This window comes from Globicephala melas, chromosome 20, assembly GCF_963455315.2.
Source record: "Globicephala melas chromosome 20, mGloMel1.2, whole genome shotgun sequence".
NCBI lineage: Eukaryota > Metazoa > Chordata > Mammalia > Artiodactyla > Delphinidae > Globicephala > Globicephala melas.
This window is the reverse complement of record NC_083333.1, coordinates 10,166,708-10,194,368: the sequence shown is the minus strand read 5'-3', so window position 1 is coordinate 10,194,368 and position 27,661 is coordinate 10,166,708. Positions and strand designations below refer to the sequence as shown.

Sequence of the window (27,661 nt, the reverse complement as noted above, 5' to 3'; positions counted from 1 at the left end):
GGACGTGCATGGGGGGTTTTCTGCAAGCCAGTGACACCCCGCACTCCCTGTGCCCTCTCCCAGTTCCCCCAAGGACTCCAGAGCTCCCCACCTTCGTCCCAGGGAGGAGGGCTGATTCTCCTAATTCCGGCACTTGGCCTGAAAAACTTAAGCGCGTCCCTTTCCCTTCTGGGTGCCCCTTGACTGATCTACATAAAGCGGAGCTCCAACTGGTCTCCAGGCTAATCCTCTCCCGGCCCGCCCTCCACCTGTTGAAAATGGGCTCCTCTGAGCCTTGCCAAGCTGCGCTGCCCCTAGCGGGCGTCGGAGGCATGAAACTCCCTTTCAGGAAGACCGGTTTCGAGCCGTGCCATCGCATCCTGCTCTCGCAGCCCCTGCTGGTCCACAGCCTCCGGAGCATCTCCGCAGCCAGCCCTGGGTGAGGGCAGGGGCCGCTGATGCACCTGGCAGGGCAGGGGTAGCACTGTGGCTTGGGGGCTTCCGGGGAGCAGGGGTGGGGCGTGGAGGGGAAATCCTCAAGGTTGGATCCAGCCCTTATTTTAAGAAGGGGATTGTGTACAGCAGTGTGGTTGTACACCTGTGGGTCTGTATCAGTGCCTGTCCGCCTCAGTGTGTGTGTGTCTCTGTGTATGCCTGCAGACCAATGCCCAGTATGACTCTCTGTACAACAGTGTGTCTGTCAGTGGACTCCGGTGCGTGGGCGGCTATACCTAGGTGTGGATTTGTCCCCGTAGGTCTGTGTGGGGCAGTGTAGTAGCTGGCGGTAGAGTCCTGAGTGTGTAGGCATAGGAGATAGTGTCAGTGTATTTGTCTGTGGGGTAGTGATTCTGTGGGTGACTGTCTCAGACAGCGGTGTGTGTGTGCGTTTGTGTGTGCACGCATAAGGATGTGGGTGTCAGTGTCTAGCTCTGCATGGGACAGTGATCCAGTGTGTGTCTGCTTCTGTGAGTTGGTATCAGAACGTTACAAACTGGGTGGCTGGAGGTACAGGTGTGCCTGTCACAGTGCCCCAGCAAAACAGAGCCCAGTGTGTGTGTGTGTGTGTGTGTGTGTGTGTGAGTGAGTGTAGGGGTCAGGGTGTCTGTGAAGCAGTGATTCAGTGTGTTTGAATCAGTGTGCGTGTGTCCCCAAGGGTTTGAGCGAGTGTGGCGGCGTGCTCGTGCCCTGTGTGCTTGTGTAGACGCGTGTTGGTGTGAGCGCCAATGCATTCGCCCGGTGTGTGTATTTTACGGAGAGCGAGGCTGTGTGTGTGTGTGTGTGTGTGTGTGTGTGTGTGTGTGTGTGTGTGTGTATGGGAGTGAGTGTCAGCGTCTCTGCTCCCCAGCAGCGCGAGTGCGCTGGTCCCCAGGACCTGGGCTGGGAGTGGGCGCCGCCCCGCCCCCCCAGCCGCGACCCCTCCCACGTGCGGCGGGCTGAGGGTGGCGGTAGCACGGCCGCCTCTAGGACCCGGCGGCGGCCGGCCTCTGTCCCCGGGCCGCGCGAGTGAGCATGTGCAGAGCAGGGCGCCCGCTCGCCCGCCGCCCGCCGCCTGCCGCCCGCCGCCCGCTCGGCGCCCGCTTACTCCGCCGCCGCGGCTCAGCCCGGACGTCCGCAGCCCAGGGAGCCAGGTGGCGGCGCCTTGTGCCCGGGGCGCGTCGGGCCGCTCCTCGCCGCGGGCCGCCCGGGGGCGTGCGGGCGCCAAGGGCGCCTAGGCTCCGGGCACTGCGGGGTTGCGGGCTCGGCGCCCCAGGGAGGCGGGCGCGTGGCCGCCGGAGCGGCCGCCCCAGCTGGTCGCGATTGCGGGGTGAGTGCGATCTCCGGGTGCCCCAGCCGGGACCCCCGCGCGGGCTGCGGGCAGGGTTCCCCCAGCCGCGGGCCAACAAGTTTGTGTAGACGCGGCCGGGAGCGCGGCGGGGCTGCACCTGCTCCGGCTCCGGGGCGCACTGGCGGGGGGACGCCTCTCGCCGGGCCACGGCGGCTTCGCCCGGGAGTGTGTGCGCGTGGAGCCGGGCTGGGGGGCTGCTTCGGCACGAGCGGGATGGGGCGGGGGTGCGCAAAGCAGTTTCCCAAGCCGCGTCCGCCTCCTGGAATCCTCAGAGACCCTCCGTTTCCCCGGAGGGAGCCGTGGATCTGGGGAGGGGTCGAGGACAGGCTTTGGGGTGCGCACTGCCTCTTCTAAGAGGAGACAGTGGCAGCTCGCTCTTGTTCCGCCACCACGCCAGGCTTCCGGTCAGCGGAGGATTTTCTCTGTCTCTTGGTGAACTTGAGGCACGGGCAAAGGCGAAACGCACGTATTTCGTCCAGAAAAATTACTCCAAGGAGAGCTCTGCATTTTCCTAAGAGTAGACGGAAACTCACGACTGGAGGCTACTAATTGCGTTTTTCGTTTCTCATGCGAAGCCTCCAGGGGGGTCTTCTGCCTCAGGGTAACCAACCTCCCGGGGGTCTGTTTTCCTGAGCATCTGTGCCCACCGATGATGCCTGCTCGGTGCTGGCTCGCCCGTGGGGAGGGCGGGGGCGGAGAGGGAGACCTCTGACCCTTCTCTGAGCAGTGGGAGGGCTGGTTGTAAGGGTTCCAGCCCCCCACCCCGTCCTGCCCTGGGATCCCGCTGCTGCCCACGCTCGCCTGCTCCCCACCTGCTCCCAAGATGGACAGACTCGGAACTCCTCTCTACTTTTCTAACAGCGTTAGACGCTGTCCTCCCTCTTGCCGCTGGAAGGGCGTGCTTCAGTTTGTGGAGCACTCGGGTTATCCCATGTTGGGACGCCGTGATTGGGAACAGGAGCTGGGGGGGCCTTTTCCTTCTCTCCTCTGAATAGCCTAGGTTATCGGGCACAGAGAGTGAGGGCTCGTGGTGAGTGGAATACAGGAGGCAGAGAAAGCTGGCTGGCTCCGCTCTGCCTGCAGCCGCCCCTGCCTGCTGGTTGCAAGGGCTGGAGAGAGGGCAGCAGGGAGGTTTCCCTCGAGTATTCCCCTCACCGCCCCCAGCCCCACGCCATACCCTTAGCTCTGGCCTCACCAGTCCCTTGGAGAAGATGCCCCGGTGGGCCATCAGAGCCCAGCAGTTCCATGGGGAGGAGCAGCCGTGTTCATCTCTGATGCACACTCGCTGAAGGAAGCGTGGCAGGCAGCTGGGCTGGTGTGCTGAGCCCGGCAGCCTCATCTTCCCCCAGGAGAAGCCCCCTGGCCCTCACCCGCAGCTGCATCCCCCTGTCTTCAGCAGGACCATTGCCACAGCTCCTCTGGAAGAATGCCTTATTTGGGGGGGAGGGGATCCCTCATTCGGTGGACGTTGGAGCCCTGCGGGGCACTGTCCTGTGGCCTGCAGCATGTCTAGCTAGGAGTGAAGAGACGCTAGGATTAGGCAGAAGGCCAGACCCCTGCCCCTTTCTTCCCGTCTGCCTAACCAGGCAGAAGTGGATATTGTGGGCCACCCGTTGGTCGGCTGCTAAAGCCTGAGCCTCTGAGCGCTGGGCAGTGAGTTGCAGAGCTGCTTGCCCGTACAGTCTGCCTGAACAGGCAACCCAGAGCCTCTAGACCAGGACTGAACCATGTCCGAGCAGCGCCTCTCAGGAGGGCGTGTTTCTCTTTGTAGACACGCCCGGCTTGACATCCTATCTGGCTCAGACCCAAGTCAGCCGTAGTGAGACCAGTGCCCCGGACTCTCCCTCCGGAGCTACACTGAGGCCAGGGCAGAGCTCAGTGTTATAGACCTTCGGGGTCTTTATCCACAGGATGTGAGTGATGATCAGACCCACCAGCAGGGGCGGAACTGGGTTGGAGGCAAGCCCTGCTCCTCTGAGGCGTGAGTGCTTGAACGTGGCTTTGGACTACCTTCTCCCTGGGCCTCTTTTCACACTGCGGCTTTTAATCTCTCTTCCTCGTGGTTTTGACAAACAGCACGTTGACGTATCACCTGGAAAGTTGTTGGAAGGGTGGCACTTTTGGAGAACGTATTTAGGGAGGAACTCTATCTCCCAATGCGGAACTGAGAGTAGTTGGAAGAATGGGGTGAATTAATTGTGTACATCGTGAAACACTGTGTGCCTCTTGGTAGCTGTTAAGGCTTTCCTCCTCCACTTTGATTCTCTTTTTCTTGCTCCTGGAAACTCATGAGGGGACCAGGAGGGTGCCGAGGACAGGAAGGCGCAAGGTGTCTTGGCCTCCCCCACCCCCGGCATAAGTCCCCCATCCCAGTGACCTGAGGCACGGCGGGCACAGAGCCAGAGAAGGGCGAGGTTCACTTTGGCTGGGTACTCCACCCACTTGCCCAGATTTATCCAAATCACTCAGTGGGGTTTGCACAAACCTCGAGAGTTTGCCACTCAATGGGAGAAACATACGAACACATGAACAAAATCGGGTTCTACTAAAGAGGTGGCCCAGAGATAGCCTAAAAGTGTCTGTGATTGGCCCTTGCAAGAGTGGGTTGGGCTCCACATCAACCAACTAAAAAGACGAAATACCTTTTAGCGCGTTTGGTCGTATTCTGTCTGTCTTTGCAGCCCTGGCCCCTAGAGGGGTGCCTGGAGGCATCTCCATCCCTGGAGTTGAACAGATGAAGACCATGTGATATGGTAGATGATGCCACAGACCTGGAATCCTCAAACTTGAGTTCAGTCTAGCAATAGCTATTTGTCTTTGGTCAAGTTAATTTGCCCTCTGTCTTCCTCAAATTCTGCATCTCCATGACGGAAATGATAATGATTTGACTTCACCAGTTTATGGGAAGATCATTCATTCATTTGATGATCTGTTGATTCATTCAGCACACTTGAGAGTGTGTGAAAGTACCTTGCAATCTCTAATATGGTCCATAAAGATTTATTCTTATTTATATGAACCCCAGCACTTTGGTTTGCTGGAGGATTCCCCCCTCCCCCCACCTCCTTTGCATTGAATGGCGTTTCAGCCTTACTGTTATGTTTTATACCTTTTTAGCAATATTTCTTATTTTGGACCTTTTAAGTTCTGAAGTTCAGAAGATCAAAAGATTTGCCTCCTCAGAGGCAGGGACCCCACCCCATTCCCATTTCCCAGACCTTGTCCCACCCCAGGGCCCCGCAGATCTGTATTTAGTGGGCCCTTTGCTCTCTTTCTGAATCTCCAAGAGCCAGAGGCGTGAGACCCTGGGATGAGGGCAGCATGGCCCTGAGCCTTGGAGGGTGGCCAGTGGGCACAGAGTTCTGGGGTCTGCCCTGTGCCCCACCCAGAGGTGGACAGAGGCACTGCCTGTGTCTAGGAGGGGCTCATAGGCTGGGAGGAGAAGTGGGCAGCGTAGCCGGGACTCAAGGCAGGACACGTCGCCCAGAGCATCCAGCCTCGCCGTCGAGTGCTGGGGAGTGGCTCTGCTCTGGGGATCAGGAAACCTTCTTGGAGGGGGTGGCATTAGAGCTGAGCCTTGGTAGCCACAAAGCCTTTCAGAGCCACAAGGTGGGGCCCACGTTGGCATCCCTGGGCGGCGGAAGAGTATGTGTAAGGGGGCATGAAGGATTGCACGCTGGCCAGTGGGGCTTCGAGTTCTGGAAGGAATACTGAAGGGAAGTTGCTGGGAGACTGAACCAGGAAGGGCCACTGAATGCCAGGCTGAGGCGCTTGAACTTGGCCGTCTGAGTCCTGGGGAGCCACTGCAGGCTATAGCATTGCTCGTTCTTGGTGTTAGAAAGATCTCTTTGTTAGGATGCTGGGAGGGGACAGCGTCTCGGAGAGGGGGCGGGGTCCAGAGGACAGGCACTGAGCCTGAGCAGGGCAGAGGCAGGGGTTGACGGTGGGAAGAGACAGGGGAGGGCTAATTCAGAGTGCTGAGCCCAGCTGGAAGCTCGCCGGTGTGGCTTTGCCGAGGTCCTGAGGCTGAGACAGCCGCCTGCCCCGACCCCAGCCGCCGGTCACGCAGGCTGGGGCTCCGAACTGCTAGAGCACGAATGCCCACCTCCTTGTCTGGGGAGCAACACGGCGGTCCCTGTCCCTTGAGCTTAGGGCAATCACCCTGCTAAGAGCGCACCGCTCTGGATCCCCAGAGGGTTGCAGCCCTCACCGCAGTGGCCGCAGTGGCCGAAATGCTTCTGGGGCAGCTGGAGTTGTTCTCCCCTCGCCTGCCTGTCCTCTCTGGCGGGGGAGGGTGAGGGGTGATGGAGTCACATGACTGAACCCCAGTGGCCACTGGTGAGGCCCAGGCCGTCTCTGACCTCTTTCTCCAGCCCCCAGGCCCGAGGGTCTGCCTCCTCTCCTCTCCCGGCTGTCGCCACCCCTCTCCTGTTCAGTCCCTTGGAAACCCCAGCCTGGAGTCATCTGCCCAACCCTCGTCCCTTCGGGCTGAGCCGCAGCTGCCACCTGGGGCCCAGATAACAACAGAGTAACAGCCAAGGGCTCAGTTGTCTAAGTCCCCAGCTGAGACCCCCAGAAGCCCCTCTGTCCCAATACTCTCCTCTCATTCCTGGGAAGAAGCTGAGGGGCTCCCTCCCCTGGGTCCTGGGCTCCTCTGGGGTGACACCTGGGCCTCTGGCAGGCCGCCAGGCAGGACAGCTGGCGTCCACCTGTCCAGCCTGAGGCTCGTGCCTCCCTGCTGCCTCCCCCCTCCCGACACGGCCGGAGCCTCGGGTAGGGGTGGGCCCCCTGCCCCCCATCGTCCCCCTGAAGCACTTTGCATGATTCCCAGACAGGCGGTGTCACATGGGAAGCATGCCTGGGGGAAGAATGGTCCAGACCTGCAGCAGAGGGGAGGGGCCCAGGAGGCTGGGACGCTGACCACATGGCAGCATCTGGGAGGTCTGACAGGGGTGGGGCGAGGGGGGGTGACACCGTGTGAGGCACCATGTCTGGGGGCTTCATCCTGGCATGTTTTCAAAAAGGTGGTGATGGAGACACGCTAACCCCCTTTCAGGATTCAATCTTGCCTCGTGTGAAGCTGGTGTGGGGAGAGAGGCGGGAAGCTTAGTGGGCGTGGGGTGGGCTCTGGGAGCAGGGAGCCGGGTCTGAATTCCGGTCCTGGTTTGTCTGGCCTCGGCCAAGGGGCTTCACCCAGCTGAGCTTTAGAGACCGGGGCTCTCAGATGGGGGTGATCAGGGCATCTGCCTCGGAGGGAGATGGGAGTAAACGACATGGTGCAGGTGAAATACACAACCCAGTCTAGTTGGATTATTCCACGCTGCCAAGTGCTTCATAAATGGTGGCATTGAAAAAGCAAGCGATCGCTAACAGCTGTCTTAGCATGGGGGCAGCTTCAAGTAAGCCTGGGCTAGTGCGCCCACCCCAGGGAGTTGGAGGCTGAGAGGAGGTGTGGGTGGCTGATTCCCCCCACAGCTCAGCTGCTGCAGGCCCCTCCTCCAGCGTCTCCACGTTTGCCTCTTTTGCGCTGGTAAGCTGAAGGCTGTAGGTAACGGAAGGCTTACTCCCTGATTCGATCCCAGGACAACGCGTACTTACCCCCATTTAACATGAGGAGCCTGAGGCTCTGCCCTGTGCGGTGACTTGATCAAGGTGGATTTGCTCTAATGGAGGGCCTCCCGGCCTTGGGGTACAGCAGGCACAGCTGACGGGCAGCGGCTACATACGCGCCCCAGGCGCTGGCCGCTCCCGCTGTGCAGCTGCCCTGTGGCTTGGCTGTGAGCCCTTGTGCAGATGCTGCAGTAGCCCAGCCCCCCACCCCCACCCCAGGCCTCTTTCAGGTTCAGTCACTCAACAAACACTTTTACGGGCACTGCCCTGCCGGATGTGTGCTAGGATCTGGGGATGTGGCGAGAATGTGAGATCGGGTGTCATCTGTGCCCTGGGGGAGAGGTGAGCGTGGCAGAGAGTGGGGGACGACTGACAAACGTAGTATCAGTGGGAAGTGGGCTGGAAGTCTGGGCAGGGGGACGGGTTCCTGTTGTGGCAGGTGTTCTGGGCTGGGAATCGGCTTCGCGACGTTGCAAGTTCAGAGCGGCAGCCTGCCTTATAGGAGGCCAGGGTCGTAGAGCGCTGGCGTGAAAGTAGCTGCCCCCGGCCCCCACGTCCAGTGCCCACCTCCCCAGACCAGGGGAGGCCCCTCTGGGAAGGGGTGGCTCTAGAGAGGACTTGGTTGGGGGGGGGGCTTGGGGAACCCGGGTGTGATCGCCCTGACAGTGCCGCATCCCACTGTGCCCTTTGCAGGGTGCTCCCAGAGCCTGTATACAAATGTGTATGGAGTTCTGGCCGGGTCTTGGCTTCAAAATTCTGAACAGCTGATCCATTGCCCACCTTGTGGCTCCAACTCATCAGAACCTTTCTCCCCACAGCAGGCGTCCTCTCTCCCCTTATATTTTAGTTCTATAGGATTTTTCACTGATAGAATCCCAATCTTGTAACCAGAAGCCTTTTGCAAGCAGATCCGGAAACCTCTCTTCGTAGCATGATGCAGGAAGGATAACATAAAGCTCAGGCACCCTTATTAATTTCCATGTATCTGTAAGACCTGAACTGGTGAAGCGGCGTCCTCTGCGCTTCCGTGTTACTCCATTCTCCCGTGTTTCCAGTGAGGCTCCCGCAGCTCTGAATAACCGGAATTTGAGATTTCATTGCCCTGACACCCACAGGAGGAGGTTTCTGATATCATGATTCGCCTATTAACGTAGCTTCTCATTCATTTTTAAAAAATGTATTCAGAAACAGAGATGGCTGAGCATCTATGCTGCTGGGGCTCATGCTGGGGGCCAGGGTTACTAAAATGCATAGGGCAGGACCTCTAGGCTTGAGTCAGTCAGAGTCCTGCAGGGATGATTGACAAGTATGGGGACAATTAAAATTATCTCGGGGTGGTGAATGCTGGGATGGGGGTCAGCACGGGCTGTGGGAAGACAGAGAAATCTACACCAGTGGGTAGGTGGTAGTCAGGGAGAGCTTCTTGGAGGAGGTGGCACCTGGGCTGATTCTCGGAAGATACACAAGGATTCACCAGGCAAAGAGGGAGAAAAAGACATCAAATGCATTGTGTATAAAGGCACCAGGGCAGATGTGCTGTGTGGTCGCTCTGCTGGACTCTGTGTGTGTGTGTGGGGTGTGTGTGTGTGTGTGTGTGTGTGTGTGTGTACACGCACATGTGCACACGTCATGGGGAAGCAGAAGGAAAGGGCCTGGCGAGAGGTGAGCTGGTTGGGCTGGATCAGGAAGGGGGCCTTGTGTGTCACGCTAAGGAGCTTGGAGTTCAGCCCAAGGCCATGGGGAGCTACTGAAAAGGGTTTTAAGCAGGGGAGTGCCATGATCAGATTTGTGTGTTAGTGGCATCACCCTGGCGGCCTTGCAGAGGATGGATTGGAGGGGCCAAAGCTAGAGGCAGGGAGATCAGTCAGGACTTCTTGGCATTTTCCCTGCAGTTCTACAAATCTGACGAGGCTGGCTGGGGTGGGCCTGGCACACACCAGCTTAGAGAGAAAATAAAAGCTCTGGAGACCCGTCTGGAAGGGCTCCCAGACTCAGGGTTTAATTCCACCTTCATTTGCTGATTCCCTAGCCTGCCACCCCTGCCCCAGCCTGAAGGACCCACCGGACCCCCATATTCCCAGATCCTGCCCTCCCCAGAAGCCTTAGAACCTGGCAGCTCTCAGCATTGAATCAAAAAGGGTCTTGCTGGTCTGGGCCCCTCCCGGGACCCTGGAGTGCCAGGCCGCAAGAGCCCAAACATTGTCTTTCCTCTCACACCCAGCCGCCGTCCGTAGGGCACAGAGCAGCCATTGAGGGGCCGTGGGGCCCTGGCGGAGGTACCGGGCCCTGTTACAGGCAGCGGCTTAGTCACGCTCCTAGGAGTCTTTCTCCCCGGGACAAGCCTGTCCTTGTGTTAAGGGCCGTCCTCACCCAGCAGCCCGGCTCACAGCAGCTGCGGGACCCTCTGCGAACCCGTGACAGTGCACTTCAGAGGCGCCGCCAAAGGAAACCAAAGCCCAGCGTGAGAGCTGAGTCCTGGGGAGCAGAGGGGCACCCCGGACGGCTGCTCTGAGAGCCCTCCCCCCTTCACCTCATCAGGTGTCCAGCCCCGTTGGCAGGTGCATGGCCTGGGGCACTCTCCTGCTCTGGCCTCCTGCCTTTAGGAGACTATGCAAGCCCACTCTCTCCCCGTGTGCCCTCTCCTGTGTTAAAACCGACCCACGTCTGCAGAAGCATTTCCAAAAGACAGTTTGCAGCCCCAAGGCACCCGGGGAGTCAGCACGCATGTATTGAGCTCCTGCTGTATACTCATGCCTTGGGCTGGGTGCACACGTAGGTGGTGGGGTCTCATTATAGGCTGGGCCACGTGTCAGTTCAGAGTCCAGGCTCTGAATACAGGCTGTTCCAAACCTCGGCCCCTCTGCTTACCAGCTGTGTGACTTTGGGAACGTTACGTTGCCTCCTTTTGCCCCAGTTTCCTCATCTGTAAAATGCGGATAGTACTGTACAGTATCTACCTCGCTGGGTTGGTGTGAGGATTAAATGAGATGATACATAAAGCGTTTAGCTCAGGGCCTGGCATGAAGTAACGATTCAGTACAAAGACACTGCTGTGGGGTTTTTGGGTTTTTTTTTTTTTTTTTTTTTTGATGGGAGTGGAAGGTGTTTATTTGTTTCTTTTTTTCTCCCCCGACTCCCTCCCATCCAGGCTGCCACATAACATTGAACAGAGTTCCCTGTGCTGTTCAGTAGACCCTTGTTGGTTATCCTTTTTAAACATACTCTGCTACTGTTTTTCCTCCTTACCGCTATCGTTATTGGATCTTCCTGCCGCTCCGGGATAGAGTGTTAGCCCCCTTTTACAGGTGAGGAAGCTGAGGCCCAGTGAGGTGAAGTAACCCACCTGATGTCACACAGTCATGCAGTGGCAGAGCTGGGACTGGAATCCAGCTCTCTGTCATGTGCTCTTGCAACACGGCAGTTCCCTTTGGTAAACAGAGCCCCGGAGTGCAGGGTGCCTGACCCTGGGGCAGTGGGAGAAGTGGACCCTCCTATTGCATCTAAGTGCCCTTTCTCTTCTTTTCCAGATTTATAAGCTGGAAATGAGGGTCGCTAGAGCCCAGGGATGGCAGAGTTTGTGACACTTGGGCAGAAGCTGCAGCTGCAGGGTCCGGGCCGGAGTTAAGTGATGGTGTCACGTGAGCACCTGCTGAAAACCAGGCGGGAGGAACAGTAACCCCAGGAGAGCACAGGCTGCTGCCGGGATGCAGGGATGACGCCTCCGCAGGCCCCAGCCTCCCTCCCGCCTGGGTGCTAGGAGCCGTCCCTGGGCTCCAGCCGGGAGCCCTGCCGCCCAGGGGCATGGCCAAACCTTTCTTCCGACTCCAGAAGTTTCTCCGCCGGACGCAGTTCCTGCTCTTCTTCCTCACAGCCGCCTACCTGATGACCGGCAGCCTGCTGCTGCTGCAGCGGGCCCGCGTGGGCCTCCCGCCGGGCCCCCGGGCCCCCGGCCCCCTGCAGGCCCTGCCAGTGGCCGCCGTGGCGCTGGGCGTGGGCCTGCTGGACAGCCGAGCCCTGCACGACCCCCGGGTCAGCCCAGAGCTGCTGCTCGGCGTGGACGTGCTGCGGGGCCCCCTGGCCCGGCCCCGGCCCGGCCCCCGCTGGCTCCGCAGCCGCAACTCCGAGCTGCGCCAGCTGCGGCGCCGCTGGTTCCACCACTTCAAGGGGGACCCCCAGGGGCCGTCCGCCCTGGGCCCCGAGGCCCCCAGGCCAGCCGCCAGCAGCCAAGGTAGGTCCTCAGCCCCGGGTCTCCTTGCCTGTATGGGAGCTACTCCCAGGGGCCCCATTCGGGGGCACAGGACTGGGGTCCCCTCTCCCTGGCCCTGGCGGCAGCCCGAGAAGTAGGCGCCGAGAGCCCAGGGCCTTCCCACACCGCCCCTCCCCCGGCTCCGAGGCAGACAGGAGGGGCCTGGGAGGGGAAGCCCTCTGGAGTTTTGCTCGCTCCCCAGCTGGGCTCGCACGTGGCTGGAGGTTGAGATGTGTGAGCATCTTGGAGCTGAGACAGACCTCGACTTGAATCCTGGCTCAGCTCCAAGTTTATTGGGTGACCACGTCTCTTAATTTCTATGGGCTCCTCGGAAATGGAGGTTGAGATACCTGCCCCAGGGTTATGGTGAGGATTAAATGTGATCATATAGAGCAGCGGTGTGCAAAGCAGGGTCCCAGACCAGCAGCCTCAGCATCACCTGGGAGCTTGTTGCAAGTGCAGATTCTCAGACCTACCAAGTCCCAGACTCTGGGGCGGGGGCCGGCAGTCTGGAGCAGCAGGGTCTCCAGGTGGCCCTCGTGCACGCAAAAGCTGAGGGCCGCTGGGCTAGGCGTCCTGACGTATTCGCTGGCACTCAGGAACTGGCAGCTCTTATTATTTAAACTCCCCCAAGGTCATTCTCTTAGTCTGGGTTCCCCGGAAGCAAACCCTGAAATCGGGATTTAAATGGACTTGGTTAATTTGGGATGTGATCCAAGGAACACTGGTAGGGGAGTGGGAAGTGAGGCAGGGAAGAGAAGGTGGTCAGTAAAGGGTACGTTATGGAGCAAGTGGGGGCTTGGAGCGAGGCTAGAACATGCATCTTAGGGTGCAGCCTGGAGGCAGCAAGGCCGCGGGGACACGGGCGGGACGCTGATCAGACCGCCAGAGTCATGCAGCTGGGACTCCATCATGGGATCAGCCTGGTTCCAGGTCGGGACTCTTTACACCAAGTTATCCAAACTGTGCAGGGCCCAGTTAACTGAGCCTGTGTGACGTGAGCACCCACGGAGTGTCACAGCTATTGTTGGGTGGGGACTGATCTCAGTCAGTGTCCCAGCATCCCTGTCACCACCCCATTTGGTCCTGTACCACAAATCACAGGAGAACTGCTATCCTGAGTATAAGAAGTGGAGTTGGAGCTTAGAGTCCTCAGTGGCAGGATATAGAAGAAGATGAGGCAAGAGCCTTAGAGGATGAGTCTGGTGGCCCAGTACAGTGAAGACTGGAGGACTCTGCCTTCTACAAGAAAGAAACTTCCATGGAATGAAGTTTCATCTGAAATCCTCTAGGTCATAGCCCTTGCGTGGGATTCCTCAGCAAGGCTTCCATGTAAGAATGAGGGAGAATTGAGGAACTGGTTCTGTAGCTCATTTCATATAGATACAATTTCTGTAAACTCTGCCCAACACATCTAGAAGCTGGGTCTCTATGCAGGCTATACCAGTGTAACTCCTTTAGACTAAAGTGTAAGTGACTAAACAAAGTTGCCATGGATTTCTTGGAAAGAAGGCATGGAAAGAGCACAAGTTTTGAAAACAGACCTGGGTTTCTCTCTTGGTATTGCCAGTTATGGGCTCTATGACCTTGGGCAAATTAGCCATGATTCCTCTTTTTATTTCTCTCAGTCCACACTTACTGAGGACCTACGTATGAGTCTCCACGTGTGCTATTCACTGTGCACTTGAGGAGCTCAGTCTGGTGGTGGAATCAGATGTGCACCCAAATGATTACCCCACAGTGTGACTGAGGCATCATAGAGGCACGTGCCAAGGGCTTGGGGCTCATTAGACAGAAGTGACAAGTTCTTTGTAACCTGGCTTCAGGGTGACTGGGCAGCAGAGGAGAGGACTCAGGGTGACCTGGTTATAGCCCTGTGTATAGAATACGTATATCCAGGAGAACCAGTGGGTACCCCTTAAGTCATCATTTAGAGAGGCGATGGAAGAGGCTGCCGTGAACGCTGAGGAGATCGTGGTGAGATGCAAACAGGACCGATCGTCACCCGTTATACACCACCAGTTTCTGCCCTGAGCCCCTGAGTGCCCTCCACACTCTGATGCTCTGGCTGACCCTCCCTGGTGACCCCCAAACCTAGCAAGTGAAGGGTTAATGCCTGGTACAGCGGGAACTGTCAGGTTCTGGTGTTGAATGGTGATAATTCTGACAGGTTGGTGCCCCGCCCCAATAGGTTATTCAGTATTTTGAATATCCCCCAGGATTGGAGGAAGAATTCGCCCTCTGGGAAAGGCTGTGGTATCCTGGCTGGAGATCTTCAGAGAAAGTGGGGAGAGGCAGGCACTGGCCTGAGGATCCTCTGGGAGCCCCCTTCCCTTCTTGGGGCTCTGTGGGCCCCGCACAGCCAGGGGGGCCTCCCTGGTGGAGGCTAGCTTGCAGGCCAGCCCTCGGGACAGCTGCTGGGGTTGCAGACAAAGAGAGCGTCTCTTTGCGGCCCAGGCAGCCTGCCATCCCCCTGTAAGGGGATCCGGCAGGCAAGCCTTGGAAGCTGCAGGAGGTCCCATCAATCACTGAGCATTTCATTATACCTTGGACAACATCCATAATGGAATAAAATGTCAGTAAGTTTACTAGGGGAAAAATAGTAACTTCTCCATAGCCAGTTTGTTTTTTATTGATAGTAATTTGCAAAGACATTGCAATATCTCCAAAGCCATCGTTAATAGCCTCACGGCATGTCCATTTTGATGTGCAAATGAGCAGATGCGGAGTCACAGACAATAATATATCGCCTCCGTTTCAGCCGAAAGTAATAAATCCGTCTCAGAATGTGTCCCAGTGCATCCCTGGGAAGTCCTTTCTTTTTGCACATTCTCTCTTTCTAACTCTGTCAGGGAGTTAGAAAAGCCATTCATTATTTTTCCAAGAGAAGGGGCTCCTCTCCTCCTCACAAGCAGAGGGGGAGGCGCCTGCGTCTCAGGCCTTTGCTACAAACTGAGATGGGACCAGCGGGGCATGGGCGTCCCCTCCAGACCGGTCAGTTCCACCCGATGGCCAGCTGGTAGCTGGTTAGCCTCTTCTTGTTTTTGAAGAACCCAAGCCTGACTGCTCAAAACCATTTCTTTCTCTCTTATTAATGTGTTCCGCTAATATTTACGGAGCCGGGACTTCCCTGGTGGCGCAGTGGTTAAGAATCCGCCTGCTAATGCAGGGGACACGGGTTCGAGCCCTGGTCCGGGAAGATCCCACATGCCGCGGAGCAACTATGTCCGTGAGCCACAACTACTGAGCCTGTGCTCTAGAGCCCGGGAGCCACAGCTACTGAAGCCCACATGCCTAGAGCCTGTGCTCTGCAGCAAGAGAAGCCACCGCAATAAGAAGCCCGTGCACCGCAATGAAGAGTAGCCCCCGCTCACCTCAACTAGAGAAAGCCCGCGTGCAGCAACAAAGACCCAACACAGCCAAAAATAAATAAATTAAAAAAAAAATTTACGGAGCCATTGTCACACTCGGCCCCCAGGTTAGAGTGTAGGATCAGAATAGTTATAGCTGTTACTTATCTGAGCATCTGTGACGTGCCTAGATGTACATCTGTTATTTCATTTAATGTAATCTTTGTACAGCCTTATGATGTCAGCGGTGCTGTCACCGTTTTAATGACGAAGGATTTTGCATTTCAGGGAAGTATAGTCATGTAAAAATATTTATTGTTAATAATGACATATAAACAATAAAAGCAGTCACCGCTGAGCCCGTACTACGTGCCACGCCTGCGTTAGATACCTTCTGTGTTATCTCGTGGAATTCTCACAACCACCCCATGAATTCCAGGAGACCATCTCCCCATTTTACAGATGGGAAAGTGGAGGCTCAGGAAGGGGAAGCTGCACATGCCAGATCACGCAGTCAGATAGTAGTGGAACCTGGATTTGAATCTAAGGCAGCCCATTCCCTAGGGCTGTTTCCCCACTCTCCCCGCAAAATGTGTATGCGCCGGTTTCAGCCTTCAGGGGTCTTGAGCCCAGGCACCTTTAGAACCTTCTGGTTAATTTCCCATCAACGGTGATAAATGTTTAGCAACCCCTGAGCTTGTTTTGGATGTTTACTTGAAAGCTATAATAGAATTTCTTCTTTGCTGAGCAACACACATCAGAAATTTCTTAAATGCTAGTTTTTTTTTTTTTTTTTTTAACTAAGTAGGCAGGCTAAGGAGAGCGATTGATTCTCACTGACCTGGGTGAGAGCTTTCTGGTCTTGGTAGTCCTGAGATTTATATAAAGAGAGAGAAGCTTGTGGGGACTGGGTGTCTGGGGTCCCGAGTAGAGGAGTGGAGCCTGTGTCCATGGACAGACACTGGGTGTGGCCACGTGTGTGCCGCTGGGCATCCGCAATGAAGGTGACCTCAAGAGGTTCATAGCCTGGAAGCGGGGGGAGACCCTTTGGCAGACACTGAGAAGGTGACTGTTGCTGTCTCCTCAGCCCCAGGTCCTCTAACCTGAGGTCTCTGGGTCTTCAACCATTCCTGGCATGGCGGAGAGTCCCATCTTCCCCCATCTTGGTCATCTTCCTCTTGCCTTACCTTTCTTAACCTGGGGCCCTGGGAATCGCACATTGGTGCAGCCAATGGGACCAGCCCCTCCTTGCATCTGGGCTCTCTGCTCCCCTTCTCGCACCCTTGCAGGATGTCAGTGTGGGTTTTAGGAGCTCTGACCCACTGTTGGCATCGTGCCTGACCCTGTGTGGTGAGTCACCAGCTAAGGGGAAGGTGTGGTCCCTGCCCTCAATGAGCCTTAAGTCATGGTACAGAGACAGGATACACAGGTGTACACGATTTTTAACAACAACAGTTAACGATAAGGATTTGGGTGACAGCAAGGTTTTCAGACACTCAATTCAGAGAAAGGAGAGGCCGTAGTGGGCTGGAGTGGTCAGGGCTGTAAGTTGTCAAGGACAGGTAGGAAGTAAAGTGTGGACATGCGGGAGGGAGCAGGGACATGTCCAAATGTGGCAAGAGGGATGAGCTTGGGTGGGGTGGTGGGTTGCATTTATGCATTTGAAATTTGAGGAAACTGAGGCACAGAATGTTGAAGTGATTTAGTCAAGGTCAGAGATGGATTTAAGTGTGCTGTTCACACCCGGGAAAATCACTCCCTGATTTGGGACCCAGGAATGAAGGCTGGCAGACCCACTCCTCCAAACCACTCAGCAGGCGGCCCTGAGCTGCTGCTCTGGGCCAGGTTCTTGGCAGCAGCAAAAGCCAGTCTGGCCTGAACAGGGAGCTCCTGGACTGGTGGATGAGATCGCTACTCCTCCCCGCAAAGCTGTCTGGGAGCTGGCAGGCTGTTGGGAGGCCTTGGGTGTGCGGCTTCCCAGAGACAGCCTAATTTCCGGAGGCTGCAGCGTACCGCTCAGGCGCCACCCGAGACATCCTGGAACTGAGTGTAGGCGTTGCCCTGGAGACGAGAAGCATCTTTATCACGGGTGCCTGGTCCAGATCTGGGCTCAGCTATTGACGGTGTGCATTCACAGCTCGGACTACGTGATGGCGTGTTTGCAAACTCCCAATGCACAGTTCCTTCAGTGCGCTGCGATGCACATGACATTTACACACCTGACACACCTGCTTAGTGCTCGAGTTCTCCAGGCTTTGCTGTGCATTTCTGGGAGGCAGCTCCCTCTCTTGAGGTGACAGGTCAGGGCTGTTTCCCATTGACATGTGCACGGTTGGGTCAACACTGTCGCTGCTTTGTGGAGTCTTGTCCCCTAGTGTCCCTTTGCAGGAATGTGCCACAGATGCCCTCACTGGGGAGGGCTCAGCTGTCCCTTGGTCCTAATGATTCCCACACAGGGCAGCTCTCTTACATGTTAACAGGTGTGTAAGCAGCATCTGCTTACACACCTGCAGGGATGGGGGCTTACTTCCTCCTGGGGTGGCAGATTTTCTTCTTGATATAACTCTCCCTGTTTGCAAGATCTTTATGTTAGCTAAGATCAGACTTTCCATAACTCATTTCTTCCTTCTGGATCACGAGGAGGTGACAGGACCTGCCTATCGAGACATTTTTGGAGGCAGAGAGGCCTTTTGCAGCCTAGGAAGGGTAGGGATGGAGAGGAGAGGGGTCCAGGGGAAGAAATTAAACGAGCCAGACTCAGTGGGTGAGGGTCAGTGGAAGAAAGTTGTATTCTGTCTGATGCCAGGCTCCTGGCAGGGTGTCTGGAGGGACAGTGGGCCATTAACTAGGAAAAGGGGAGGACGAGAACAATGTGGAAGTGTCCAGAGGCGCTTCAGGGAGGGTTGGACCACAGCCGCATCCCCTGGGCTTCTCTGAGAAGAGCCTTAGCCAGGAAGGGCAATGCCAAGGGTGGAGCCAGGTAATCTCCCCTCTATCCGGGGCCTCTGAGCCTCTGCTGTTCTTTCCCGCCTGCAGGCACATACATGGGATGCTTCAGTGATGACGGCCAGGAGAGAACTCTGAAGGGGGCTGTGTTTTTTGACTTGAGAAAGATGACCGTCTCCCACTGCCAGAATGCGTGCGCTGAGCGGTAAGTGTGGGACCCTGACCATCAGCTCCACTGGAAATAAGGTCCAGAAAGTGGAAGTGGTGTCCCTGAGGAGATGCGTCGGCTTCCAGTCGGCTGTCATAGTGTAAGCAGAGCTCGACTGATCAGATCCCAGTTGTCCGGAACAAAGAAAGTTTACTGACGGGACGGCAGGGGGTTATGGAAAGAGCTCTGGGCTCAGTGTCAGGAGACCCGGGGTTCACTTCCTGCAATGCCAGGACTCACCCTTAGCCTGGCCCCAGACCCAGCTGCCATTCCTGGAACCAGACCTCAGTGCCCTGGGCCAAGGTCAGGACTCACCCCAGGCCCCGCTCTGCCTGCAGGTCCTACGTCTATGCCGGTTTGGAGGCCGGGGCCGAATGCTACTGTGGAAACCGGCTCCCAGCAATGAGCATGGGGCCAGAGGAGTGTAACCATGAATGCAAAGGGGAGAAGAGCTCCGTGTGCGGGGGTGTGGGCCGTCTCTCCGTGTACCGCGTGGAGCAGCTGCAGCCCGGCTCCAGGAAGCGTGAGTGTGCCAGTCTGTCCCTGAGTTCCGTCCGTCCCCTGCTCTGCCACCACCCCCGCATCTGCAGCCCCTCATCCAAACCACATGGGACCGAACCTGTGCTCCGCCTTCCTCACCACCTTCCCCAGACAGGCTCGCGGCAGGGGTGTGGGGTTAGCCTAAGTTCGCTCGAGTTCATGACCGAGGCACATCTTTCCTTATCCTCTACAGGAGAGAGAAACTGATCAGGAGGCCCAGGGCCTAGGTCTAGGTGTGTCTCAGACATGCTGTGTGGCCTCAGGCAGTTTGCTTCCCCTCTCTGGTTTCCAGTCTAGTTTGTGAAGTGCAGAGGCAGACTTTGATTTCTAGCAATGGGGCAGACCAGGTAGTCTGAATGTTTCCTAGCTATGAAACACCTAGAAATGCTGGGTAAAATTGTCTTAAATGCACAGCTGAACTAACAAGAAAGTAAGGAAGTCCCTGGCTCCAGGAAAGAAGTGGGAAGTAGGAGTCACAGTGGTGAGATGAAGGTAATCAAGGACGCTGTGCAGCTCTGGGTCTCCGCCAGCGGAAGTTGCTCATCTTGGTGATCACACGGCTTAGGTTTTCATGTCCACAGAGGACAGAAAAGGAGGCTTTGAGCCTGTCAGGGTAGGGAGTTGGATTGAAACTTCTGTATAAAGTTGGATCCAATTTCACTGAAGTATAAATCAGTGAAATTTTACATTAAAAAAAAAAAAAACCTGCCAGAAATAGAAAAACTTGTCTGTTTTGACCTGAGCTTTGGGTGAAAAACAATTTTCCTAAGAATTTATAACCTAAGAGTTTATAATTGCAGGCCTGCGTTTGTCTGCGTTTTAAGGTTCAGATTTGTGCCATCTGCCTGGTCCTGAAAGCTCCAACATGAAGTTTGGCTCTGGGCCATCTGGAGGTACCAACAGAGGCACGTGCAAAATTCTCTCTTGGGAGCTCTGCCACCAACCCAGGTGTAAAGGGTTCCCGTCGCTGAATTCCCACTGAAGATGAGTTTACAATTCAAAATTATAGAACTCAGGGGAAATAATCGACCACGAGGGAGAGTAAACTGATGCATCAAACAGCAAGACTGAACCTCCCGGAATTTCACCTGAAAGTGCAGAGATGTCATCTCAACAGAGATGACCACTGAGAGGACCCAGCTAGGCGTTGGTGAAACTCGGATCTGTCCTCATTGCAAGATGAGCTGCAGATCCACTTGCTGTAACTATAAAAGGCCCTTCTATAAATTAATATGGCTGTGTACATTTGCACATTTGGGGGGCCGTCCTCTTCCTGACGGGGAGGGGCCAGGCTGGGAAACAGTCAGAGCGTGGGAGACCTCCCCCCACCGCTGGCGAGTGTGAGACTGCAGGTGATGGAAGCACAGCCCAGCATCCAGGAGCATCAACTCATGAACTCAGCCACCTCTGGCCATGGACCAGGGCTCCGGGAGAGCTGATGGATTAGTTCGAGAACTGGACAGAGCTCAGAGAAAGGGGTCAGGTCAGACGCGAAGACTGCAGAGGGGTTTCTGGGAGAGCTTTCCGAGTGACGAAGGAGTTTGCTAAGCAGTCCAGAAGCCCAGCTCAGAGGAGCATGGGTGAGCTGCAAAGCCAACACTGGCTGCCATCTCTGGGGTCGGAGTGATGGGGAGAGTGGCTCAGTGCTCAGACCCGGCCAGCTAGGCTATTCCAGTGCTTTCTATATTCAGACAGGATTGTCGGGGAACCAGGGCTCCGGATGGGGGAATGGGGACAGGGGTGGAGACCCTGACAGTGCACTCTACGGATTCACCAATGAGCCATTAACTTAACAGATACTCATTGACACCTACTCTGTGGCAGGCCCTGTCCTGGCTTAGCAGTTTGCCATGGTACATGGATGTATCAAGTCCCGCCCTGTCATCTGGGCATCCACATGGGCTTCCTGAGGACCAAACTGCTCCAGGAGGGCTTCTTGGACCTTTGATTTTCCTGGGTTCAAACAACATTAGCCCCCCTGACTCCTCAGCCCTGCCCGCCAGGTGGATCAGGTCTGTACGTGGGCTCTGGGCTGCCCTGGCAGCTTGTCCTGCCTGCTCAGCCACTGACCCTCAGAGATCAGTACTTGGCTCTAGGTTGCCCACTGGTTAAGGGTCAGATGGTCCAGTCATTCGAGCCAGCCTCAGATCTCAAGCTGGCTAGACTTGTTGTCACAGTTAATGTTGAAACGGTGGGACAGCCACCCCTTCCGGCAGGCTGGGGAGCCTGCACGGCTGGCCTTTGCTGGCCTGCTCCCCTCTCAAGGGCATGAACCGACAGGATCTCCGTCAAGAGGTGACCAGGTGACCGGCCATCTGAAATTTCAGCTTCTCACTGGCAAGGAGCTCTCACAGGAGTAAGAGCCGTGAAGGTGCCCCCCGGGTTGGGATCAGGGGGAGGTGCAGAGCAGGTCATCAGTGGCTCCATCTTGGAGGCGTCCTTCTGCCCCAGGCGCCCCTGGAGCTGTCACCTGGGGAGCGGGAGGGAAGGGTGTGGAATGGACTGCCCTGGGTCACAGCCTCTTCCCCGACAGTCACAGCGGCGAAGTCTAGAGGCAGCTGATACTGCACTTGTAGCAGCATCCTGTATCACTGACCTGTTCCAGCTTGTGCCGCGCCCTCACCTGCCCTGTCGTGTCCAATTCCTTATTCTGTCGGCACATATTGGTCACCTGCTGTGTGTCAGGCCCTGGGCCGGGTGTGGGGAGCATTGGGGTGACCCAGATGCAGCCTCCTCCCAGGCAGCAGGGAGGTACTCACCGGAACACTGCTCACCCTCCCTTGCCATGTGGCCCGAAGCCTGTCTCCCTGGAGCCTGTCCCACCCCAGTGCAGCTGACCGAGGACCACAGCCCAGTCCGTCTAGATATTTTGTCCTTTGGGGGCCCAGTCATGCCACAGGGCAGGATGGAGTTCTGTGGGTCCTGCACAAGTCATCACCCCAGGCCCTTGCACCAAAATCCAGGGCAGGAAAGTGGCTCTGGGAGATGCAGCCCCATGGGGGCTGGCATGTGGGTGCGTGTCATCCCTCAGAACAACTCTAGCCGCCAGGCGTTCCTTAGGTGAGAAAATGGAGAGTCTCTGAGTCCATGACACGCCCAGATTGCTGACTGAGTCCCTGGCGGTGCCGGGGCTTGATCCCAGGCCGTCGTTAGGATGCTCTGCGTGGACTCTTTTCCCAGCACCAGGCTGCTTTCCTTCCTCTGTGCCCTGATAGGTCCGTGCCCTGACGCCCAGACCACTGGTGCCATGGTCGATAGGATGGGCTTCCAGACCCAGAGTTTGGTCCTGCTTTGTCGTTTTGCATGGAGAGAGCCTCCCGCCATGGTGCCGGCGGGCTAGAGGATTCCTGCTCTCTCCAAGAGGTGTGGCAGGCGGAGAGAACCGGGAGAGGTGCTGAGCCCCGGGAGATGTTGTGTTAAAAGGAGCATGGGATGAGAATCAGGACGCCATCCAGAGAAACTCTGAGGAGTCTGGAGGAAATAGGAACAGTTGGTGCCGGAACATTCCAGAAGGTTTGTCCCCACACCAAGGAAGCCAACTAGGGAGCTGAACTTCCCCACCAGAAGGTCTGTAGAACAACTTGGCAGCCTGTGTACCACGGGCTTGAGGAGTATTCCTAGAATTTGGCGGGAGTTCAAGACCAGAGAAAGCAAAGTAGTGGTGTGACTCGACGGCACAGCAAGAAGGAGTGTGGCAGGATTTCAGGTTTCCAAATCGACTTTTCTTTTCGCGCGTGCGTGGGTAGGACAGAGTTTTCCAGAGTGTCAATCTCTTGGGTCACCCAGTGCAGAATCTAGTACAGAATGGACGCACAGTCCCGATTTGTGGAAGGAAGGAAGGGAAGGAGGAGGAGAGGACGCACACTGTCCCCCGAGGGCTGGCAGGAGAAGCAAGACATGAGTTCAGAAGCTTCAGCAAATGGTCCCTTGTCGGTGACCCCGGCGACCAAGGCTAACAAAGGTTCTGGTGCCTGGTTTCTCTCAGGAGCTTGGCTTGACCACAGCCTCTACGGGCAGTTTGCCCTCTCTGATTGGAAATCTGCCTTTCCTGAGTGTGTTTCCACCTGTTTTGGCCTCTGAAGCCACTGTTTTCCTCTGTGACAGGCCCCAAGAATGGTAGGCACCATTTCTCACCGGAACCCCATTTCCTTCCCCGCAGGAAGGACCGTCACGTACCGGGGCTGCTTCCGACTGCTGGAGAACGTCACCCACGCCTTCCCCGACTCCCTGGTACAGGCCAACGTGACCGTGGAGACGTGTTCAGGATTTTGCTCCCAGAAAGTAAGAGCAATTATGATCTCACAGCCCTGTCCTTTAACCGTCCAGCTTGAGTGGTGGTCTCAGGGAGGGGCAGGTGCCCGTGCGGGGCTGCGGCTGTCCGTCCTCGGAGCCTGGGTGGGAGCTGAGGAGGGAGGTCCGGGAGGGCGGGCGATGATGCAGCAGAGTCGCCGAGGATGCCGGCAGGAAGCCCGCTAACGAGGTGATCCGGGGCTGGGTGGGGAATTGTCACAGAAGGTTGTAAAGCTGAAAGAATCGTGCCTTTCCCGACGTGAGCTCTTGGCACAAGTGTCAGATGTTAAGTTGACTTGGTTTGGAAACAGGAAGATGCTGGCTTGGGACTTGGGGAGTGCAGATTTTCTGTTATTTGTGCTGACGGCGTTGGGCCATGAATCTGACTTCCGGGGGCTGTAGTCACTCATGTACCTTTGGTTCAGCCTGGGCTGAGGACTGGAGTGTGGCTCTGTGCAGGGGCTGGGCTGGGCACCAAAGCCCACTGTCCCTGCATTGCATGCCAGCTCCAGGGTGGGAAATGTTGATCAAGGCCACGTGGGGCTTGCACAAAGCAGGACCGGGGACGGGGTGTGAAGCGAGGCTGGCGGGACCGGCGGGCCGCCCAAAGGGCTTTGAGAGCTGGGGCTGGAGACCCGTGGTCTCCAGATTGGGCTGGAGGCCGTGGCCCTGGAAATAGCCCCAGGTGGCAGGAGGCTGGGATTTGGGGCTGCTCCGATGTGCTGGGGTTCAGTAGCCTTGACGGGACTGTGATACGTGGCAGTGTAACAGAGTAGGGCTAGGAGAGAGGAGGGCCTTGGCAACGATGATGGTCTTTACCAACAGAAGCTAACAGGTATTGATCGTTTATTCCAGGTTCTGTTCCAACTTTGCACGTGTTAACCCATTGAATCCTCCTGACAACCGTAGGTGCTCTGATTAACTGCATTTTGCAGGTGAGGAAACAGAGAGCTCGGGCATCCTGCCCGAGGTCACACGGCCAGGAAGGGGGAGATCCAGGATTTGAACTCCGCCTAGCTCCGTAGCCTGCTGGTTGTTAGAAGGGTATATAGGGCGTGGGCCTCAGCCAAAGCACATGTAGTTGGACACAAAGAAGCACTCCCTGCAGGGGGCCCCGACCCACAGGGAGCTGCCGCGCTCTCAGCCCTATTGAGATGCTTCCCTTGGAGGTGGGGGGAGACAAAGCCTTTTTCCTACTCGCTTCCCTCTTGCACAGTCGCGGCCTTTGAAGTGGCTCTCTGACATCTCCGGCATTTCCAAAGCCACTGCCAAAGATGTCTTAGGCATCAGGGCTCATGAGACACAATTCTGGGAGCCGAAAAGACTGTTTTTTGATTCACAGACATCTGGCCTGGGGACCCCTTCCGCCCCTCTCCCCCTGGTGGGATCAGAGCCAGTAGAGATGGCAGGGACACCTGCTCGCCCAGCAGGGGAGCACGCCGCCCTCTCTGGGCTTCCTTCACACCTGCAGTTCAGAGCGGCCCCCTGGAGAGCCGCGCACTGGAATCAGAGGAACTCAGCTGATCTGGGCCTGCTGAAGGCCAGCCTCCCGGTCAGCAGACATAGAGGCGTCTTCCTGTGTGCCGGGCGCTGGGTTGCAGCCTTCCCACTGGTGGTCGGCTCACGGCTCTCAGTGCTCCGTGAGCCGGGATAGTCTGACCCCTGCTTGCTGCGGAGCTAGTGCAGGTTTGCAGGAGTGAGAGCTCTCACACGCAGGCACAGAGCGACGGGGCTTTACATCCCACTCTCGACACCATGCCCCGTGCTTTTCACGCTGCTGCCGCCTCTCGGTGTGATATCGGCGGGGGAAGGGGACAGGCGAGTTAGCCGGAGGAGACAGGAGACAGGAAAAGAAACAAGAGGAAAGGGAGCGGGCAGCATCATGGCTCTGCCTCTTTGATGTTTTAAATTATTTTCAATAGATAACATGCTCACGTGGAACACAGTAAAAAGACACCAAAGGGGGTCGAGGGGAAAGTCTTCCTCTCACCCCTGTGTGTCGTCCACTCAGTGTCCTTCCTTGGACGCAGCTGACGGACCTGAACTCGGCCAGCCACTCTCGGAGAGATTCTATGAATATTCAAGTGGTTGTTCCTTTACAGAGTCACGATGCCTTTACAAACCCCACAGATGGTAACGAGCCACACACACTGCTCTGCCCCACGATCCCCTCCTCTCTCTTAGACATTGCTCCACGTTGGCACAGAAAGCGCTTTCCCACTCTTTTATTCAATTACATGGATGTCCTATAACTTATCTAACCAACGCCCCGCTATTAAGCATTTAGGTTGTTTCCAGTCTTTTGCTTTTACAAACAAGGCTCTGACGACTATCCTTGTAGGTGGGTCGTTTTGTGTCGGTGGTGGACCTGCCAGATGAAATTCTTAGGAGGTGCCAGGTCAAAGGCTGTCTGTCCTTGTCCTGTGGGTAAACTTTGCCATGCTGCCCTCGGCAAGGGTTGTGTTAATTTTACGCCCCACCAGCTCTGCATGAGAGGGAAGCAAGGCATCCTTGTGCCTCTTCTTTTGGAGAAGATAACTTCAAAGCAGCATCCCAGGTAGACGGCCCGGTATTCTGGGGATGCCTCCCCTGGGACAGCCCACAGGGGCCCAGAGAATTCTGCCTTGTGGTTACAGACACAGAACTTGAAGATTTTAAACTCTTCAACTCCCATTTCCAGCCATTCTTCATGTTTACTGACAGAAATCCAGGTCGCTGCACTCTCACATTGCAACGTGTGCCAAGATACCCGAGGGCTGTCGATCGCTTATGCCGTTTTGCACCTTTGCATTTTGTACGTCTCCCCTCGAGATGCGTTTCAAGGGCTGGTTACTTGCTTGGCTCTGGGCAGCGATGCTGCGAATTGTTGAGGTCAGAACAAGGATGACAGGGCGTCCAGGGTTCTCAGAAATGGCCTTTGCCCTACAGGCGTCAGAATCTGTGCTCACAGCTTGGCTCATATCCTGGCCTCCCCTGTATTGTCAGATGGGGCAGGGACAGTGGCTGTTTCCTTGAATCCCATTGTTTCGATCCATGGAATGTTTGCAGCTGTGAGGATCAGAGTCACCATTTCCAGCTTTCAAGTTGAAAGCAGGTCTTGGCAGGACATACCTGTGGGACAGGGGCCAAACACATACACTGACACTTATGGGGGGGATGCCAGCTGCCCCAGGAGATAGAGCTCACCCCTGAAGAAGGGCTAAGACGGGAACTGGGTGATTCTGACCTACAGCAGAGGAAGGTCAGTGCCTGCTGGGGATGAAGGAGGCTTCAGTAGGAGGGCTGCAGCTTTTTGGAAGGGTTAGAGCTGGAGGGTGTGGGGCGGCGTCAGCGGGCAGGGGAGGGGCGTGAGGAGTGCATCATAAAACCAGGCAGTGGCTGGGCAGGGGTGAGGTAGTGGGAAGGCAGCCAGCCCGCCCAGAGCGCAGGGCTCCACGGTGCCATGTGAAAGGTAGGACGGGGACAGGCTGCAATGCCCACCTCCAAGTCCAGATGTTTCTCGGTGGGTAGGAGGGAGCTACTGATGGTGTGGCAGGGAGGGGGCGGTGTGACTGGTGTGGGGCTTCGTAGCTGTGGGTAGGATGCTCCGGGGTGAGGGGTGTTCTCTGTGGATCCCTTTGGGAGACAGCAGTCCTCGGGGCCACCCCCAGAGATGCCTTGGCGAAACTGTGACTGAAGTCCACCTGTGACCTGGCTCTGGAATTAGGGATTCCAGGTAGGGCGAGGATGAGGCCCCAGATGTCATGCTTGTAAGTAAGACCACCATCTGCCTGACGGAGTGAGCCGCCGGTTCCCAGAAGGTCCGTTCCTCGCTTCTCCCTCCTTCTGCTCTGCGGTTGTCGGTATGACTTGTACTCAGGCCTTCTGATGCTCCCCGTCAGCTCTCAGGTTCCCAGTGGGAGCTAGGCGGGGACCCTGACCTCACTCTGGGGCAGGGCTGCTCATCCTTGCAGCTGCTGACATTTCGAGCTGGATAATTGTTCGGGGATCTGTCTGTACATTGTAGGATGTTTAGCAGCGTCCCTGGCCTCTACCCACTACATACCACTTAGCTATGACAACCCAGACTGTCTCCAGACACAGCCAGGGGTCCCCTGCAGGGGACACACTGTCCCAGAGGGCCACCTGGCATGTGTTGTCTCAGCCATACCAGGCCCAGTTCACGTTCCCCACGCATCTGAATCCTGGTGATCGACTGTCTTTTACAACTATTTAGGGAGGATGAAGAAGCAAATTCCGCCTCCAGCGTTGAGGTCTGGTGGATACAGGATCAGTTGGAAGTTCAGCTGACCCAGGCTTGCAGAGGCCAGGGATCTATTTGCAGGAAGGGTCTTCCCTCTCCTCTCCTGGACGTTGAGGGTGAATGACAGAGGTGAATTTGGAGATTTCTGGCTGTACTTGCCTGACCGACGTGCCAAGCACTTCCTCTCCGGAAAGGCGGGTGGCACCGAGGCTGCAGAGACGTCCCAGTGGCAGCTTCATCTCATTCTAATTTGGCTGCAGGACAAGCTCGGATGTCCCACGATGTGGGAACGGTTACGTTATGCCACGGCCGTACAGTGGACTATAATACAGCCACTGAAAATGTTTTCAATGACTTTTATGATGGAAAATGCTCACAGCAGACTGTTAAATGGGGCGGAGCTAAACCTGAGGGTGGGGACAAC

General features: G+C 56.5%; 1 protein-coding gene across 3 annotated transcripts in view; it reads left to right on the top strand.

The window, feature by feature from the left end:
- The first annotated feature begins 317 nt into the window (after positions 1 to 317).
- Positions 318 to 27,661, top strand: part of WSCD1 (WSC domain containing 1) — a 52,697-nt gene continuing 25,353 nt past the window's right edge. Inside the window, exons 1-5 of one of the 3 annotated variants that reach the window (XM_060290789.1) lie at positions 318 to 418; positions 10,942 to 11,642; positions 18,047 to 18,161; positions 18,503 to 18,687; positions 22,864 to 22,985. In XM_060290789.1, coding sequence (XP_060146772.1) covers positions 11,216 to 11,642; positions 18,047 to 18,161; positions 18,503 to 18,687; positions 22,864 to 22,985 — 849 coding nt within the window. In that variant the 5' untranslated portion in view covers positions 318 to 418; positions 10,942 to 11,215. Of the gene's footprint in view, positions 419 to 1,652; positions 1,784 to 10,699; positions 10,720 to 10,941; positions 11,643 to 18,046; positions 18,162 to 18,502; positions 18,688 to 22,863; positions 22,986 to 27,661 lie in introns of those variants that run through there. The other 2 variants (XM_030861661.2, XM_060290790.1) reach the window with 2 other exon arrangements.